General features: G+C 48.2%; 1 protein-coding gene across 2 annotated transcripts in view; it reads right to left on the minus strand.

Annotated features, from left to right (window-relative positions):
* Window positions 1-1,388: 1,388 nt before the first annotated feature.
* The window catches only part of BSPRY (B-box and SPRY domain containing), an 18,642-nt gene continuing 3,520 nt past the window's right edge, over window positions 1,389-16,510 (minus strand). The window contains exons 2-6 of one of the 2 annotated variants that reach the window (XM_059412220.1): window positions 15,927-16,025; window positions 8,072-8,302; window positions 6,925-6,947; window positions 3,265-3,389; window positions 1,389-2,061 (exon numbers count right to left, since the gene is read on the minus strand). In XM_059412220.1, the coding sequence (XP_059268203.1) occupies window positions 1,535-2,061; window positions 3,265-3,389; window positions 6,925-6,947; window positions 8,072-8,302; window positions 15,927-16,025 (1,005 nt within the window). In that variant the 3' untranslated portion in view covers window positions 1,389-1,534. Of the gene's footprint in view, window positions 2,062-3,264; window positions 3,390-6,924; window positions 6,951-8,071; window positions 8,303-15,926; window positions 16,026-16,510 lie in introns of both variants that reach the window. The other variant, XM_059412219.1, reaches the window with a different exon arrangement.

The following is a 16,510-nucleotide window of genomic DNA, read 5'->3' on the forward strand; positions in this document are numbered from 1 at the left end:
AAAAAAAAAAAAAAAGCCCTTTGAGCCCTGCTTCTCGCCTCTGCCGTGGTTTATTTATCACACCTGTGTCTTTCCCACCCTCCTCGCCTACAAGATTCACTGAGGGCCCAATGACCTTCAGAATCAGGCACATTCAAACTTTGTTTTAGCAGCAGGGCCCTCCCTTGTTATGGGAGATCTTACTAGAGCCCTAATACATAAAACTGCCAGGCACATACACGGTGTTGTGTTCTGGTGCCAACAGCCAGGGAGGGCCCAGAGTAGCCCCGAACTGCAGTGACATTCAGTGGGCAGAGGAATAAGATGCATTCCTGGCAGGAGGGCCATGAACTGCAGACTGAGGGTGCCTGAGTTAGATGGGCAGTTTGGGGAGCAAGGCATAAGGGGGGCCTTCAGGTGCCGAGTAAAAAGATGGTCTTTGACCCAGGTTTCTGGGCAGAGACTGTGCCCACGTGAGGGCAGGGAGGCTCTTCTCAGACTAGGCCATACTTCCGGGTCTCTCTTCCTTGGGTTTGGTGCAAAGCCCAGGTGACATTAATTCCTAAGTAGCGGGCAGTGGGGACGTGGGTTGTGAGCTGTGCTGTCACAGCTGCAAGGGCCTCAGAAGTCATCTCAACCAAAAAAGCTGCCATTCGGTCTGTGGACTGGATTTGAGCTACCCAGTGTTTGGAGTAAATTATTGAGCAAACTGAAGAGCGGGGAGGGCTCTGACACTGATCTTTGAGCCCAGGGGCCTGAAGTTGTAGGTAAGATTGCCTTTGTTCCTAGATAAAACAGGAATGGTGAGGACCACTGTTGTAACGTGACCTCAGAGAGCAGGAAGGGGCTTGCCCTGGTTCTAGCAATGCAGGGCCCAGGACCGTCTTAAGGCTCGTCTGGCTGGGTGTGCTGTGCTGGGCGGGCGGAAGAGGGTGAGGAAGGGCTCTCTTTTCTAGCCGTTGCATCTCTTAAGATGTGAGCTAACACTTGGGGGATTTGTGCGATCACCCACAGAGGACATGGAAGACACTCAACCTTTTACAATCTTTACTAACATACATGTTCCCTACGTGGGGCCCTCCTACTCCGTTAGCTGTGTGGGGCCTGAAGGCCTCACCCCAGGTCGCCCTGCGGTGCGTCTCGAAAGACTCTACCACACACCCAGGCACCTTTCCATCCAGCCGTTCGCTCGCCAAATATTTATTGCACAACCAGTAGGCACCGGACCCTGTGCTGGATGCCAGACATGACGCAGTGAACAAGATGCCCTCAGAGGGGCAAATGCCTGGTGGATTTGGGAGCCCAAGGCCCAGGGGGTAGCAGGCTCCCCACAGATAGCCAGCAGGTCCCCCCCCCCGGCCCCCCCCCCCCCCCCCCCCCGCCCCCCCCCCCCCCCCCCCCCCCCCCGCTGAAACCAGACCTGAAACAGGACAGACCCTTCCCCCTCCACAAGCAGCCCCCTGGGCAGAGGCAACATTTGGGGAAGAGACCGCTGGGTAGGAACACGGCCTGGAGGCGTGGCAGGGGCTAGATTGGGGCTCCCGGTGGCCGCGGGTCAGCGTACGATGGAAATGGTCTGGTCAGCCACCGCGAAGACTGGGAAGAGGGGCCCCGAGAAGGGCGCGCGGTGGGCGTGGAGCACCGTGCCGGAGGCCGGCTCGTAGAAGAGCAGTTCCTGCGCCTGCAAGTCTAGAAGCACGCCCAGCTGGCTGGGGCAGCGCAGCAGCCCCAGGGGCTCGTGCTGCCCGTCGTGTGAGAAACGGAACTCCTGGTCATAGCGGGAGAAGACCCAGGAGAAGGTGTTGTGGCCCAGACGAGAGTCACTGCCGGAGCCCTTGCGGGGGAGCTGGCCCAGGGCCACACCCACCTTATAGGCGCAGCTGTTCTGGACGTTCACCATCCAGATGTGCAGCCCAGCCTGGAAGGACGTGGCCGCGAGGGCATTGGGCCAGTGGTCAAAGCGCTCAGGGGCATCTGCACAGGCCTTGGACTTTTTGGCGTTGAAGGTCAGGCTCCTTCGATCATCTGACAGTTGCAGGAAGGGGCTGACGGTCCTCTCGTCGATACGCACGTCCTCCGTGCCTGCCAGGAAGAAGTCTCCGAGTCACCCAAGGCCCACCCTCAGCCCTAACCCGGCCCTATCAGGTGCAAAGGGCTTCCTCCCTACTCCCTGGCAGTGCGCTACCTCGCACAAGCCACTTCCTCTCTCTGAGCCCCAGTCGCCTCATCTGTAAAATGGGGATCAGTCGGACTTATCACAGGGTGGGCGTGAGGATCTGAAGTGCCGAGCATTTGTAAGTGCTCACCAGGTTGTGGCCGTGATGATAGTTCTTACTAGTCTGAGACCCTCATGTGTAAATTGGAAAGAGGGCCCAGAGGGAAGCAAGTTGCCTAAAGTCACACACCTAGTTGGTGGCAGGGCAGAATGAAGACCTGGCATTTTGTTCCCATATCCAGCAGCCAGCACTGATCAGAGAGCATTCCCGTTGAGCCTCTCTGCGGCCCCCAGATGGGATCTGTCCCTGGGGCACGGCCCCTGGGAGCTAGGAAGCATCAGATCTGTACTTTGCAACAACTCATGAAATGGGACTGCTGGCAAATCAGGCACTCTCTGATAAGAGAATCCAGAGAGGACGAGCTAGAGCTTAAACTCAACATTGAAGGCTGACACACAAGGGAGGAGGGCTAAAAATTGAGGAACAAGTCAACCCATGACCCTAACCTCTCTGTGAATTGTGCGAACACTCCAACCAGGGGCACAGAAGCTGCCACCTAGCTTGGGGGGTTCTGCTTGGAGAACTTCCGCACTGAGTGGGCATCCCTGCAGGTAGAAGGGCGGGCCGCATTCAGCCCCATGGCCTTAGCACACAGCACGGTGCCAGGCCACAGCTGGCCTGAGTCAGTGTCTGGTGAGGGAGTAAGTGAGGCAAACCTAGGCAGCTCAATTCTCACTCCACATGCCCTCCAGAACTTGTACCTTCTTAAAGAGAAACTCGGTTTCCAAGAAATAATACCAAGCTGTCCCATTCGGGCAGGACAGAGCTGGGACTTACACGAACCGGATTTTTCTTAGAGCCCTCAGACCAGTTTGGTCTGGACATAGGAAGGACCCAGCTGCCCCAAGCCTGTCCAGCACCTTGGCTTTACGAATGACAAGCCTCATCTAGTGTCACTGTTTGCTTTAGCTGCCGTGCCAAATGTTCTGCTCCCCGGTGTGACCCAGCAGCACACCCCAGCCAGCCACCCAGTTGTTCCCATTGGCGCTGGGCCCTAACAGTTCCTAACCTGAGAGGGACCCAAGAACCGCTGTCACCCAGAGCTGGGTAAGGAGTGGGCTCCGAATGCACTTCTCATTGAAGTTTAACTTGTCCGACTCCTGGGGATCCAAAATGCCCTCTGCCTCCTCAGTCCTTGTGGAGGGGAGAAAAACAAAACAAAAAACAGGTTCAGGAAGGTTCTGGAAAGGATCTGGATCAATATAGGATGATGGGAAAGGGACAGGAGTAAAATCATCTTCCCATGAGGGTGACACCAAGATTGGCAGCCAGGCCCCACACAAGAGCCCCCTAAAAGGAGGCCTAAGCCAAACAGGAAGCTGGACTTTCCCCTTGTGCACCCCCTCCAGGGGCTTTAATTCCAGTGAGGCAGACAATTTCCAGGGAGGTAAATACTTGGTGCCAGTATTAGAACTTGGAGTTGGTCCCCTCTGTGGGAGAAACAACCTGCTGGGTCTCTAAGTTAGCAGCAGAGCAGGGACGGGACCTGAGCCACTCATGCACCAGCCTCCCTCCCGCCCCCCCCCCTCCTATGTGGTGAAAACCCCGCCTCCTTCCAAAACCTACTGGTTCAGTAAGAAGGTACAGCCACTCCTCTGCTCTTAAAATGCAAATATCCTTGAGGGATCCCACAAGAAGGAACTATCAATTATCATCCGAACCATAAATTGGTTCCAGTGCTTTGCTCCCAATAGCCACCTCTCCTCAGCTCACAGGGGCACTAGGTTGGGCTGGAGGAAATATAGGAACAGAAGATGCCTAGGAGGGGAGAATGACCATTTATTAAGTATCCAGTTCCCTCTATTCTCGCGTAATCTTTGCAATAACCTGGGAGAGGGCTGTTATCCCATTTGAAGATTCAAAGAAAGCACTCAGCTAAAAAGGGGAGCTGCGTTCAAGTCCTGACTCCAGGCAAAAACAGAACAAATCCAGCCTGGCATCCAGGCACTGTTCAACGTAATTTTCCCCTTGATTTAAAATGAAAATGATCAAAGCGGTATAGGGCAAAATAAGGGTTTGCCAAGGAGCTTTGCAGATCTCTGAACTGGGTTCTGAGAGCACACTCTTCCCTAATTTCCTGACTCTGCCCATAATGAAGGAGCAGGGAGAGAGAGTGGGTCACATCTCATGGATGCAAGCCCTTTGCAAGACTGCCAGTGGCTGGCCTGGATTGGGAAGTGCAAGGTGAACAGAGCCCTAGAAACGCTGAGAGCAGGCTCTGGTAACAAAGGCTCTTTGTGGTCAGGACAAGAGAGGGTCTGTTGCCACTTTCTCGAAGCACTGCATCTGGGGTTGGAGGAGCCCCAGCCATCAGGCGGGGAGAAAAGAGGAACGTATGTTGGCAGTGCTGAGTCAAGCCAAGGCAAATCTGAGGCCAGTTGCAGACGCTAGAGTCTAGACAACCAGCTGGTCCAGCACCTCATGGTTCAGAAGGGAAAACTCGTGGGGACGCCTGGGTGGCTCAGTCGGGTAAGCATCTGCCTTCGGCTCAGGTCATGATCCCAGAGCCCTGGGATCGAATCCCCCATCTAGCTCCCTGCTTGGCAGGGAAGCCTGCTTCTCCCTCTGCCTGCCGCTCCCCCTGCTTGTGCTCTCACTCTTGCTCTCTCTGACAATTAAAATCTTTTTTTTAAAGTATTTTGCCGTTATTGTTATTTTAAAAGGCTAAGGAATAAATTCCAGATTAAATCAGGAATTCCAGATGGATCAGGAAACAAAAAACATAAAACAAAAACCACACCAAACACCGTTAAGAACTTTGCAGGCACAACTGGCAACATTTGAATATGGACTGTGTATTAGATAATAGTATCACATCAACAGTAATTTCCTGAGCTTAATAGTGACACTATAGTTATGTAAGAGATGGTCTTTGTTCTTGAAAGAAAGATGCTGAAGTATTTAGACCTAAAAAGTCTCACTTTCTGGGCGCCTGGGTGGCTCAGTGGGTTAAGCCGCTGCCTTCGGCTCAGGTCATGATCTCAGGGTCCTGAGATCGAGTCCCGCATCGGGCTCTCTGCTCAGCAGGGAGCCTGTTTCCTCCTCTCTCTCTCTGCCTGCCTCTCTGCCTACTTGTGATCTCTCTCTGTCAAATAAATAAATAAAAAATCTTAAAAAAAAAAAAAAAAGTCTCACTTTCTGCAACTTACTCTCAAATAGGGTGGAAACAGTTAGTGCCACATATTCATTTGTTAAATAGAAAGGAAGGAAGAGACAAACAGATCAAGAAAGAGAGCAGATGTGGCAAAATACTAACAATTAGAATTTCTAGGTGAAACTCCTTATACTATTTTCCAATTTTTTTCTACATTTGAAACATACCAAAATTAAAAAAAAAATTTTAAGATTAAGTTTTTTTTTTTTCAAAAACCAGAACAGCTTAAAATTGAAAACAGGATGGTTTTAGAAGAAGATAAAGGAGAAAGAGAAGACTAGCAGAAGTGTGGAAAGATTAAGAGGGGAAAAGTAGGAATAAGCCAAGCCTTTAAAGGAAACTGTAAAATAAAGCTGGGGTCATCCACACCAGGGGAGCCTTCACAGACTTGCCAAAGAGTGAGGTAAATCTATACATACTGACACGGAGAGATTCCAAGAGAGCCTGATAAGTTATAGAACAGCAAGCAGTAAAACAATCCCTAGTGTGTTAAAAAATATATATATTTTTTTAGAGGTCGACAAGTCCAATCATACTCTCCCGTGACCCTGTTTACATAGGGAAGTCCCACAAGATACATCACTGACTGTTAAAGCTGATCACCTCCAGGGAATGGGATTGGGAAGGGAATGGGGGAAAAAAAATTTCTCCTAAATTATCTCTACACCCAGTGTGGCGTTTGAACTCACAAACCTGAGACCAAGAGTCACATGCTCTACCCACTGAGCCAGCCAGGCGCCCCAAGACATTTTAAATTTTCAGTGGTTTTTATACTGATGGCATTGTTTTCTCTTTCTCCCATGCACATGTATTACTGTTGAAATTTAAGTATAAAAACAGCTAAGAAGAATGGGCTGTGCTCCCCAGATATAGCTCTGAAATCTCTCACAGAAGCTGCAAGAATTTAATTTCTTTGCCTGGCAAATTACATCCTCTTGGCCACTTCCTCGGGCTCTTGGCTCCCAGCCTCTCAGGACCTGGGAGAGCCTGGTGAAATGCTTTTAATACTGCTTCATTAAAATGCAAACTGTGAGCGGTGGTAATGCACACCTAGGTTTCAAAGATTCTTTTCTCAGGGAAAGGGGGACTGAGGCAGAGAAAAGGGTGATGGGACAGGTGTGGGGTGTGGGTCTGCGCCCCAGCTATGGGTCGTAGGCAAGTCCCTGCCCTTCTTTGAGCCTCGGTATTTTCATCTGTAGATGGTGGGGGGGGGGGCGGTGTAAAACACTCCAACAGGGGACTGGAGATTTTGTAGCAGGATAACATTCAGAAAGCCTTTGGCAAGCCTCCCATTGCTAAGTGTTTCTTTTATGACCCCGGCCCAGGGATCTAAACCAGGTCTCCAAGTTAGGCGCAGGAAGACCCCCGTTCATGGCTCTGGGACAGGCGCGCAGCCAGACGGCACACAGTGGGCTTTCTCCCCAGACCAGCAGAGCCTGAATGCCACGGACTAGTTACAGGCCTGTGGGCAACAGTCTGCACGTCTGCCCAGGCAAATGACAGAGCCATACTCACCTCTCAAAAATCTCCTGCTCCTTCTGCTGTAAGAAAAGAAAACAGAATCAGGCTGGGGACCAGGAATTCAGCAGGAAGTCAAAACTTAAGTATGTTCGACTGGCAAGGAGGGTGCCATGTGGGCCATCTCTGGGACAAAGCATTCTGTTCCTGCTTTAAGACCCCAAGCAAAGCTCTCTGGGCTCTTCACATAGCTCTCACTGCACACTGAGAATGGATCGCCTGGATCACTGGCTCCCATACCCCGGGGCGGTGAATCCTGCGGTTCCTTCACAGGACCCCGTATTTACCAACTCCTTGCCACCCCCGCAGACTGCCAGCTCTGGGATGGCTGGGACGCTTACTGATTCTTCTCCTGGGACCGTCCCAGTTTGGGACAGAATGTGCTCTGACGCGGAAGCTGTGGGACCTGGTGAAGGCACAATCTAGGGCAGCAATGGAAACTGCTCTACTTGAACGGCAGAACAGCTCTGTTGTTCCACATTCTGATTTCTCTGCTGGCATATTTCCTCACACGTCAGACTGTCCCATTAAAACCGCAAGCATCTGCATCTCTATAGAAAGTACTCTGCAGTACTTATCTCTATAGAAAGTATGACCCACGGTCGTTTCTGGGCAGTCCAATTAGGGATCCCCGGGCTTTTCCCTTCCTCTGCTTCTTAGCCCTGTCTCTAGCTCCCCACTTCCTTCAATGTAGTGGCTCCTCTTTACCTGTCAGGCACCAGCTTCAAAGGTACTTCATTCAGGAAGCTGCCCCTCACCCCTGCCACCTACAAGCCTGGACTGCGGGGTCTCTGTCTCCCAGTGATGTCTTCTGCCAGAACACATAACTCTCCGCTATCAGTTTAGGTATTCTTCTGCTTCGGAAGGCTGTGAGGCGCTAACAGCTGTATCCTGTCACCCCACCCCAGGGCACAATGGCTCATAGTAGACACTCAGCAAATATTTACTCACTATTGAAAGAATGGTTAGCAGGTGCCCCCCCCCAAAAAAAATCCATTTAGTTTTATTTCCCTTTTTATTTCCTTGCCTCATCCCTGCTCTGAATTATCCTTATCTACCCAACTCCTACCAATACACATTCTGGATGTTTTAGACTTTGGGGTGTCTGGTCCACTGGCTGTGTCCTCACTCCTGCCTGACTTACAATCAGCTGGAGGTCATCCAGATGGGTGAGCATGGCCACCAGGCTGGTCCGGATGCTGTCGAGCTTCTGCAGCGCCTCAGTCCAGTGGACTCGCTGTGTCAGGATGCTCTGGTGGGCCCGCTCCTCTTCACCATGCACCTGTTCCAGCAACCGCTGCTCCTCGCTCTCACACAAACTCCTCACCACACCTAGCCTCTGGATGACCAGTTCCCGCGCCGCGCTGGCCGTGCTCTGGTGAGGGATAACACAGGGAATCGGGTCCTAGCCAAGCCCCAGTCAAGATTAAGAGGATCTGGGCTCAGTAGGAAGGAGTGCTGGGATTGATTAGCCATGTCTGGCACAGGCACAGTCGTGGAAGGAACAGTGCTTACGCCATTCCAGCCTTAAGAGTTCCCAAATATGGAAGAGAGGAAAAAATGAAATGGGAGGAAACCAGAGAGGGAAACAAACCATAAGAGACTCTTAATCTCAGGAGACAAACTGAGGGTTGCTGGAGTGGAGGGTGGTGGAAGGGATGCGGTGGCTGGATGATGGACATTGGGGAGGGAATGTGCTATGGTGAGTGCTGTGAATTGTGTGAGACTGATGAGTCACAGACCTGTACCCCTGGGGCAAATAACACATTATCTGTTAATTAAAAAAAAAAAGAAGTTATACCTTCTCAAAAAAAAAAAAAAAAGAAAAGAAAAAGAGAAGAGTTCCCAAATATGGTTTAGGGTAAAGAAATGTGAGATTCAGACAACCAGGTCATATCTTAGATTTAGGATCACAGAATGGAAGAGCTGGGCACGGTCTAGGGACCAACTAGAACTAATTATTTCATAGTCGAGAATACCAAGGCCAAGGGATCAAGGTCAGAGAATTAGAGAATTACAGAGTGAAAGACCCTACAAAGTCTTCTCCATCAATAGGATCCATGCCAACAGTAGTCCAGTCAATATTCTGATTATGTCTGAATGAAAAAAATCTTCTTTCCTAAATCTGTCCATTCCAATGGCTTCCGTGGTAGACTTCTTATTCATGCCAGAGGTATGCCATCCCCTCCGGGTTAGCTAACATGGCCCTCCTAGTAGTCAGCACAGGGTCTAGCACACAGGAGGTCCTCAAACAGTCACTGAATGACTGAGGGGAAAGTTTCCTCTGATCAAGTCAAAAATCTCTTGGTAGCGCTCATAGGCCAAGTCAGGGACAAAGCTGGGACTAGAACCCAGCTGTTTGGACTCTCAGTCCAACACGATTCTCTTTCCCCCAGTGCCATCTGACAATTGATCCTCCCCAAATGTCGCATGAAACACCTGCAGTCTTGCCAGACAAGGGAGAGGTAGAACAGTCTCTTTCGTGCCGAATGTCGAGGAGAGCCAACAGCTTTCTTTGTGCCCTGCCCATGCACACCTGCTCTGTACAGTGAAGGGGGTAATGACCCCTGCTTTACAGAAGAAACTGAGACCCATGATTTGCCCAGGGGACAGGAAGAGAGTGAACCTAAGTGGCCTCAGTGAACCCACGAGTTAGTTCTGACTCCAACTTCAGTGTTCCCTGAGCCAACATAAAACACGAGTTAGGAAGTTAGGCTTTATTTTTTTAAAGATTTTATTTATTTATTTGAGAGAGAGAGAGAGAGAGAGAGAGAGAGACAGTGCATGGGCCGGAGGGGCAAAGGGAGAGGAACAAGCAGGCTCCCCACCTAGCGGGGAACCAGACATGGAACTCCATCCCAGGACCCTAAGAGCATGATCTCAGCCAAAGGCAGAGGCTTACCCCACTCAGCCACCCAGGCGCCCCAGGAAGTTAGGCTTTAGAGAAAGACAGTGCCTAGATTTAAACCTTAACCAATCCACTTACTCTCCGTAGGATGCTGAACACTAATCTTCCCTATGCCTCAGTTTTCTAATCTGCTAAATGAGGGTAATGATAGTACCTACCTTATGAGATTATTGTAGAAGATTAAATGAGTTAATATATACAAAGTAAACAGAACAAAGCCCAGCACAGAAGTGTTCAACAACATTAGCTATTGTTCTCTCTATCCCACCTTGCTGCTTGCCCACAGGGGTGGGTGTCCATAGCCACGTCTGTACTACGTCTGTGAGCAGGACCAAGAACAGACGCCGGCCCAAGATGCAGCAGACACTCTCTCACGAGAAGACTGTAATCAATTTCAACACATTTCTCGACTCATTCCTGGTAAAGCGCGACAGAGTAAAAAAAAATTTCCTTTTCCAAAGATATGCCAGAATAAACTAAACGGTATCCTAAAACAAAGCACAGAAATGCTGGAAAAATAGCCCAAAGCATCCTTTTAAAAGTCAAGCTGCTCTGGCAGCTAAGTAAAGGAAATCCCCTGGAGTCCAAATGTGGAAAGGAAACTGAAAACCGGTGTAATCCAGAGCTCAGACTCTATTGCCCTGAATGCAGCTTGGCATTTATTTTAGAATTTTACACTCCTCTAAACTTATGAGAACAGTAAAGACAGAATTATATGGAAAAATAGACAAATCTACAGCATGATATGAAATTATAAATGCTCCCTGCCAACGTTCAGTAAATATGGTAGATAAAAAAATTAATAAGTATGGAAAAGATCTGAATGTGAAACATTTACATAAAGTGACCATGCTTTAGGGTATAGAGCAAGTCTCAACAAATTTCAAACAACTGATATGCAGACTTACAATGAAGTTAAGTTAGAAATTACTGGAAAAGAAAAAACAATGATAATTTAAAAAGTAAAACCATACATTTGGAGATTTAAAAACCTATTTCCAATAACACATAGTAAAATAACAAATCATCATGGACATTTAAAAATACTTATAACTGAATGAAAATATCGTATCACATTTGTGATGGAAATATACGGCTTAAATGCTGACCTTGAGAAAGAAGACAGACTACATTTAATAGACTGTGTTCAGCCGAGGGAGTTAAATAACAATGGCATATATCTCCACCCCCCAAAAAATCGGAAGGAAAATAATTATGAAGATAAGAGGAATGGATGCCTAAGGGCGCCTTGGTGGCTCAGTGGGTTAGGCATCTGCCTTCCCTCTGCCACTCCCCCTGCTTGTGCTTTCTCTCTGTCAAGTAAATAGTAAATAAATAAAATTAAAAAAAAAAAAAAAAGAGGAAAGGACACCTGGGTGGCTCAGTCAATTAAGTGTCTGCCTTCGACTTGGGTCCTGCATCAGCTCCTTGCTCAGTGGAGAGCCTGCTTCTCCCTCTGCCTGCCACTGCCCTTGCTCATGCTCTCTCTGTCTCTGTCTTTCTCTGACAAATAAATAAATAAAATCTTAAAAAAAAAGATAAGAGGAAATAATAATGAGATTTTTTTTAAGGCTGTCTGAGTTGGAAGAACATGTGACTTGATCTTGGTGTTGTGAGTTCGAGCCCCTTGGTATAGAGATCACTAGAAAAAAATAAACTTTAAAAAGAGATACAAAAGAGAGGATCAACATACTAAAAGCTGGTTCTTTGAAAAGACTAACAAAATAGACAAGCCAGTGGCAACTTTAATCAAGATTAAGAAAAACTTAGGGGGGCACCTGGGTGGCTTAGTTGGTTAAGCTTCTGCCTTTGGTTCAGGTCATAATCTTAGGGTCTTGGGATCGAGCCCCACCTCAGGCTCCCTGCTCAGCGGGGAGCCTGCTTCTCCCTCTCTCTCCTCCCCCACTCCCCACTTGTACTTTCTCTCTCTCTTAAATAAATATCTAAAAAAAAAAGATTAAGAACAACGTTATGCCATTAACTTTAAAAATAGACAAAATACATAATTTATCTGAAAAAAATTACTAAAACCAAAGAAAAAGAAAGAACCCTTTAGTCATGGTAGGAAATGAATCAGTAGTTAAGATTCACCTGCAAAGGGGTGCCTGGGTGGGTAAAGCCTCTGCCTTCGGCTCGGGTCATGATCCCAGGGTCCTGGGATTGAGCCCCTCATCGGGCTCTCTGCTCAGCGGGGAGCCTGCTTCCTCCTCTCTCTCTGCCTGCCTCTCTGCCTACTTGTGATCTTTCTGTCAAATAAAGAAATAAAATCTTAAAAAAAAAATTCACCTGCAAAAATAACACCATCCCAGCTAGTTTCACAGGAGGTGTCACCAATTATTCAAGGCATAGATAATTCCAGTCTTAACACAAACACCTCCAGTGGAAACAGAGAGCTCCCAACTCATTGAATAAGATTTATAGAACCTCAACACCAAAATCTGATAAAGACTACGCAAAATATGAAATTCATACGCTAATCTCACTCTTGAGTATAGACACAAAAATCCTGAAACACACACCCAAAACCCCAAACTAAGATTAGCAATCCAACCTTAGAAATTTTGTATAAGGGTAACATAAGGGGAAGGAGAGGAGGGAGCTCAGTGTTAAGAGGGTAGCACGAGGGACCCTTACAATGGAACTGTTCTCTATCTTGGCTGTGGGAGACATCACACGAATTTACATGAGGTAAATCTGCACAGAACTAAATACACACACACACACAGAGACAGAGTGCAGGTTAAACTGCTGAAATGTGCATAAGGTGGGTTGTACGGATGTCGATGTCCTGGCTATGATACTGTACTATACAGTTAGGTAACCTGTAATCATTAGGGGAACCTGGACAAAGGGCACAGGGGATATGGCTCTATGATCATTTCTTACAACTATATGTGAATCTACAATTACCTCAAAATTTAAAGTGAAAAAAAAAAAACTTATGATCAAGCTTACTAGAAGGAATTCAAGATGGTTTAGCATGTATTAGTGTATTGTCATGTTTGGCAATTGATTGATGGGGAATAAAGCATATCTATAAACTGACCAATGGCATCATTAAGAGCCTGCAGCAAACATGATAAATAATGGAAAATAGAAGCAATCAGAAGAGAACTTACACAAGCTCTGCCCATCACCTACCCCTGTATCTGCACGTGCGCCCCTACACTCTGCCTTCCGTTTCAGCGCGTGAATGCCCAGGCTCTTAACTCCAGCTACCTCTCCATTTCCCCCTTTCTCCTTCACCATTAATTGTCTCCTCTCTACCAGACGATGCCTACCAGCATACACAGAATAATTTCTCCCATCTTAAAAATACCTTCTTGATCCAATACCATCCCCCCCGACTATCATCCCATTTCTCAGCTCCTTTCTTACAGCAGAGCTCCTCAAGTGTTGGCTGTGCCAACTCTTGCGAATTACTCTTCTGTTTTCTCTGCAACCCACTCGGATCAGACTTCCACTCCACCACTCTACAAGACACTCCCTCCATCATAATCTCCACTGATGAACCTGTTTTTCAATCCAATGGCCCACTCTCATTTCTCACCTTACTTGGTGACTTCTTGGTCGACTTTGCTGATTCCTCCTATCTTCATCTTCCTCTTCCTCTTTTTAATTTCAATGTGGGGCTCCAGCTCATGACCTTCAGCTCAAGAGTCCCAGGCTCCTCCGACTGAGCCAGCCAGGCACCCTCCTTCTATCCTTCTATCTTCTTAATGGTTAACCGTGCTCTGGAGCTCCGTCCTTGGATCCCTGCTTTTTTCTTATCTATACTTAATCACTTAGTGATCTCATCCCTTCCTGTGGCTTTCAGTTTATATCACTCATTTATACACTCAAGGAATCTGTCTTCAGCCTAGCCCTCTCCCAACTTACACATATCCAGCCACCTCTTCAACATCTTCCCTGGGATATCTAACAGGCGTCTCAAATTTAACATGTCCACATCTGAACACCTAATCTCCCCTGTCAACCATCACTCTACATGTGGTCTTACCCCACTTTGGTAAATGGCTACCTCATCCTTCCAGTTCTCAAATCAAGGCATTTTAAGAAAAAAAAAAAAAAGTTAACAGTTATCCTGCCCCCCTTCCTGTACCTTTCTCTCTTGCCTACATCCAAGCCATCAGCAAATTCTGCTGTTTCTCCCTTCAGAACAAACACAGAATCCAGACACTTCTCACCATCACTCATGTCTAAACCACTCTTGTCTTTCATCTGGGTTATGACACCAGCTTACTAATCATTCTCCCTGCTTTTACCTATTGTCACTTCTCAACATAGTAGCTAGTCTTCCTTTTAATTTTTAATTTTTATTTATTTTTAAAGACTTTATTTTATTTATACAGCAGGGAGAGAGGGAGAGATAGTGAGAGGGCTAGCTGGTAGAGAGAGAGGGAGAAACAGGTCCCCACTGAGCAAGGAGTCTGATGCGGGTTCAATCTCAAGACCCTGGGATCATGACCTGAATCGAAGGCAGACGTTTAATTGACTGAGGCACCCAGGTGCCCCACTGTGTTCCTTTTTAATCTTAAGTCATATCATCTTACTGTGCACAGAAATTTCGAAAGACTTCCGACTTTACCCAAACTAAACGCAAAGCCCCTGTATGGCCAGCGAGGATACTATGCAGCTCCCCCCATACCCTGCCTCTCGGACGTCACCTCCTGCAGCTTTCTTTCACTCTGCCTCCAGCTCAGAGGCCCCCTTGCTGCTCCTCCTTCGGGCTTTTGCACTTGCCATTCCCTCTTTCTAGAACTCTCCCTCAGATATCTGGTCTGTTCCCTCACCTTCTGTAAATTTTGTGCAAATATCAACCCTTACTTAGGTCATTCCCAATCACAGCGTATGCAATTACAAACCCCGTTCCCAACAAGCACGTCCCCCTTCCTGTGCTGAACTTCTCCATAAAACCTTCGACCTTCTGACATAGCATGTATTTAATTATTGGCCTTCCCCTCCCTACCCATCCACCTGCCCCGGCTAACGATGTAAGTTTCAGGAAAACAGGAATTTCCATATGTTTTGTTCACTGTGGAATCTCGAGCATAGAGCACAATGGTGCTTGGTATGTGGTGGGTGCTCACAGACGTTAAACGGCGAAACACTGTGAGTGTACCCTTTGAAGTCTGCATCTGCTACCCTTACTTCTTTTGATATTGTACTGGGGCCATAGCCAGCGCCATCAAGGCAAGAAAATAAAAAGGATGAAGAAAAAGAGTGAGAGCGAGAGAGAGAGAGAGAGAGAGGAATGGTCATGCTAAGAGATGCAGGACTGAGCACAGAAGAGCTGCCTGGCCTCCTGGCAGCTTCTTCTCTCCTTCAGGTTCTTAGAGGCTTCTGTATCCTGCCAGGAAATTCCCTGTTTTTGTGCAAGCTAGTTCAACTGGGTTTCATTCTACACAATCAAAAGAACCTTGACTAAGACCGTGCCAAGCCTGCACCATTGTCCATGCTGGGGAAGGAAGGATGGCATGTCCTGAAAGAAATCCACAGTCCCGACCCGTGAGGGGCATAGCTGAGAGTGAGGAGGTGGCAGTGGCAGTGGGGTCACTTAGATAAAGGATCGGCAGAGGGGAGTCGCAGAAGGAGCACTGGCCTGGGAGTCAGAAGATCCAGGCCCTGGATCTGACTCTGGCAGGAGGTTGTGGACCCGGGGCAAGTCAGTTAACCTCTAGGTGACCCATTTCCCCATCTGTCAATAGGACTGTAACTGCCACCTACTGTATAAAGATTGTCGTAAAGAACACTCCACGTCCAAGTCCAGAGGTTATTTTCTAATTTAGGGGCTGACCACTACATACTCAGATGGTGGAAGAATGCTACTCTTCCTGATCCTTTACCCCAAAAAAGTCCTTTTCCAGCAGTATTTGCCCCAGTGTGGTCCCAGGAATCGTCTTCTCTGCCCGGATGGTAAGAGCACAGCTCAGAGAGATGGGAAACGGACCTTCCCGGGCATCCAGCTTTGCTAGTAGCAAGCACAGTGAGTCTGTGAGGTTGGGAAGGGATCCCAGACTGGTCCACACTCTGGAGGCTGGAGTCTTATCCTAGGAGGAGTCCGGAGCATAGGAGAAGGAGAACTACTTACCACCGCTCTCTGGTTCTTCTCTGGCAGGACCTCGGCGACATACTTGGTGATGCTGGCACTCAGAATCTGCAGCCTCTCACACTGGTCCACGATCCTGTTCTGCAATGCAAAGGACACCCATGGTGTCTGGTTCCATGTTGATCCATCCACTCCATCCCACCATCCCAGTGATCTCCCCCCTCTTATCCCACCTCAGCCACTTGCACCCAGGGTCACATCCCAGACCTTGCTATTACTGAGAACTATAGCACTCTCAAATTCTTCATTTAAGGGGCCCACACCCTGCCACTTCTATCCTTCCAGATAACTAACTCTAGATTCCCCAGTCCAACCATCCTTCAGCTCGGCTGAGGCCACCCAAACGTTAGTCTTACCACTTTTCTTTTTTTTTTTTTTTTTAATTTTTATTTATTTATTTGACAGACAGAGATCACAAGTAGGCAGAGAGAGAGAGAGGAGGAGGAAGCAGGCTCCCTGCTGAGCAGAGAGGCCGATGCAGGGCTCGATCCCAGGACCCTGAGATCATGACCTGAGCTGAAGGCAGAGGCTTAACCCACTGAGCCACCCAGGCGCCCCTAGGCATC

Source organism: Mustela nigripes, chromosome 9, assembly GCF_022355385.1.
Source record: "Mustela nigripes isolate SB6536 chromosome 9, MUSNIG.SB6536, whole genome shotgun sequence".
NCBI classification, from domain to species: Eukaryota; Metazoa; Chordata; class Mammalia; order Carnivora; family Mustelidae; genus Mustela; species Mustela nigripes.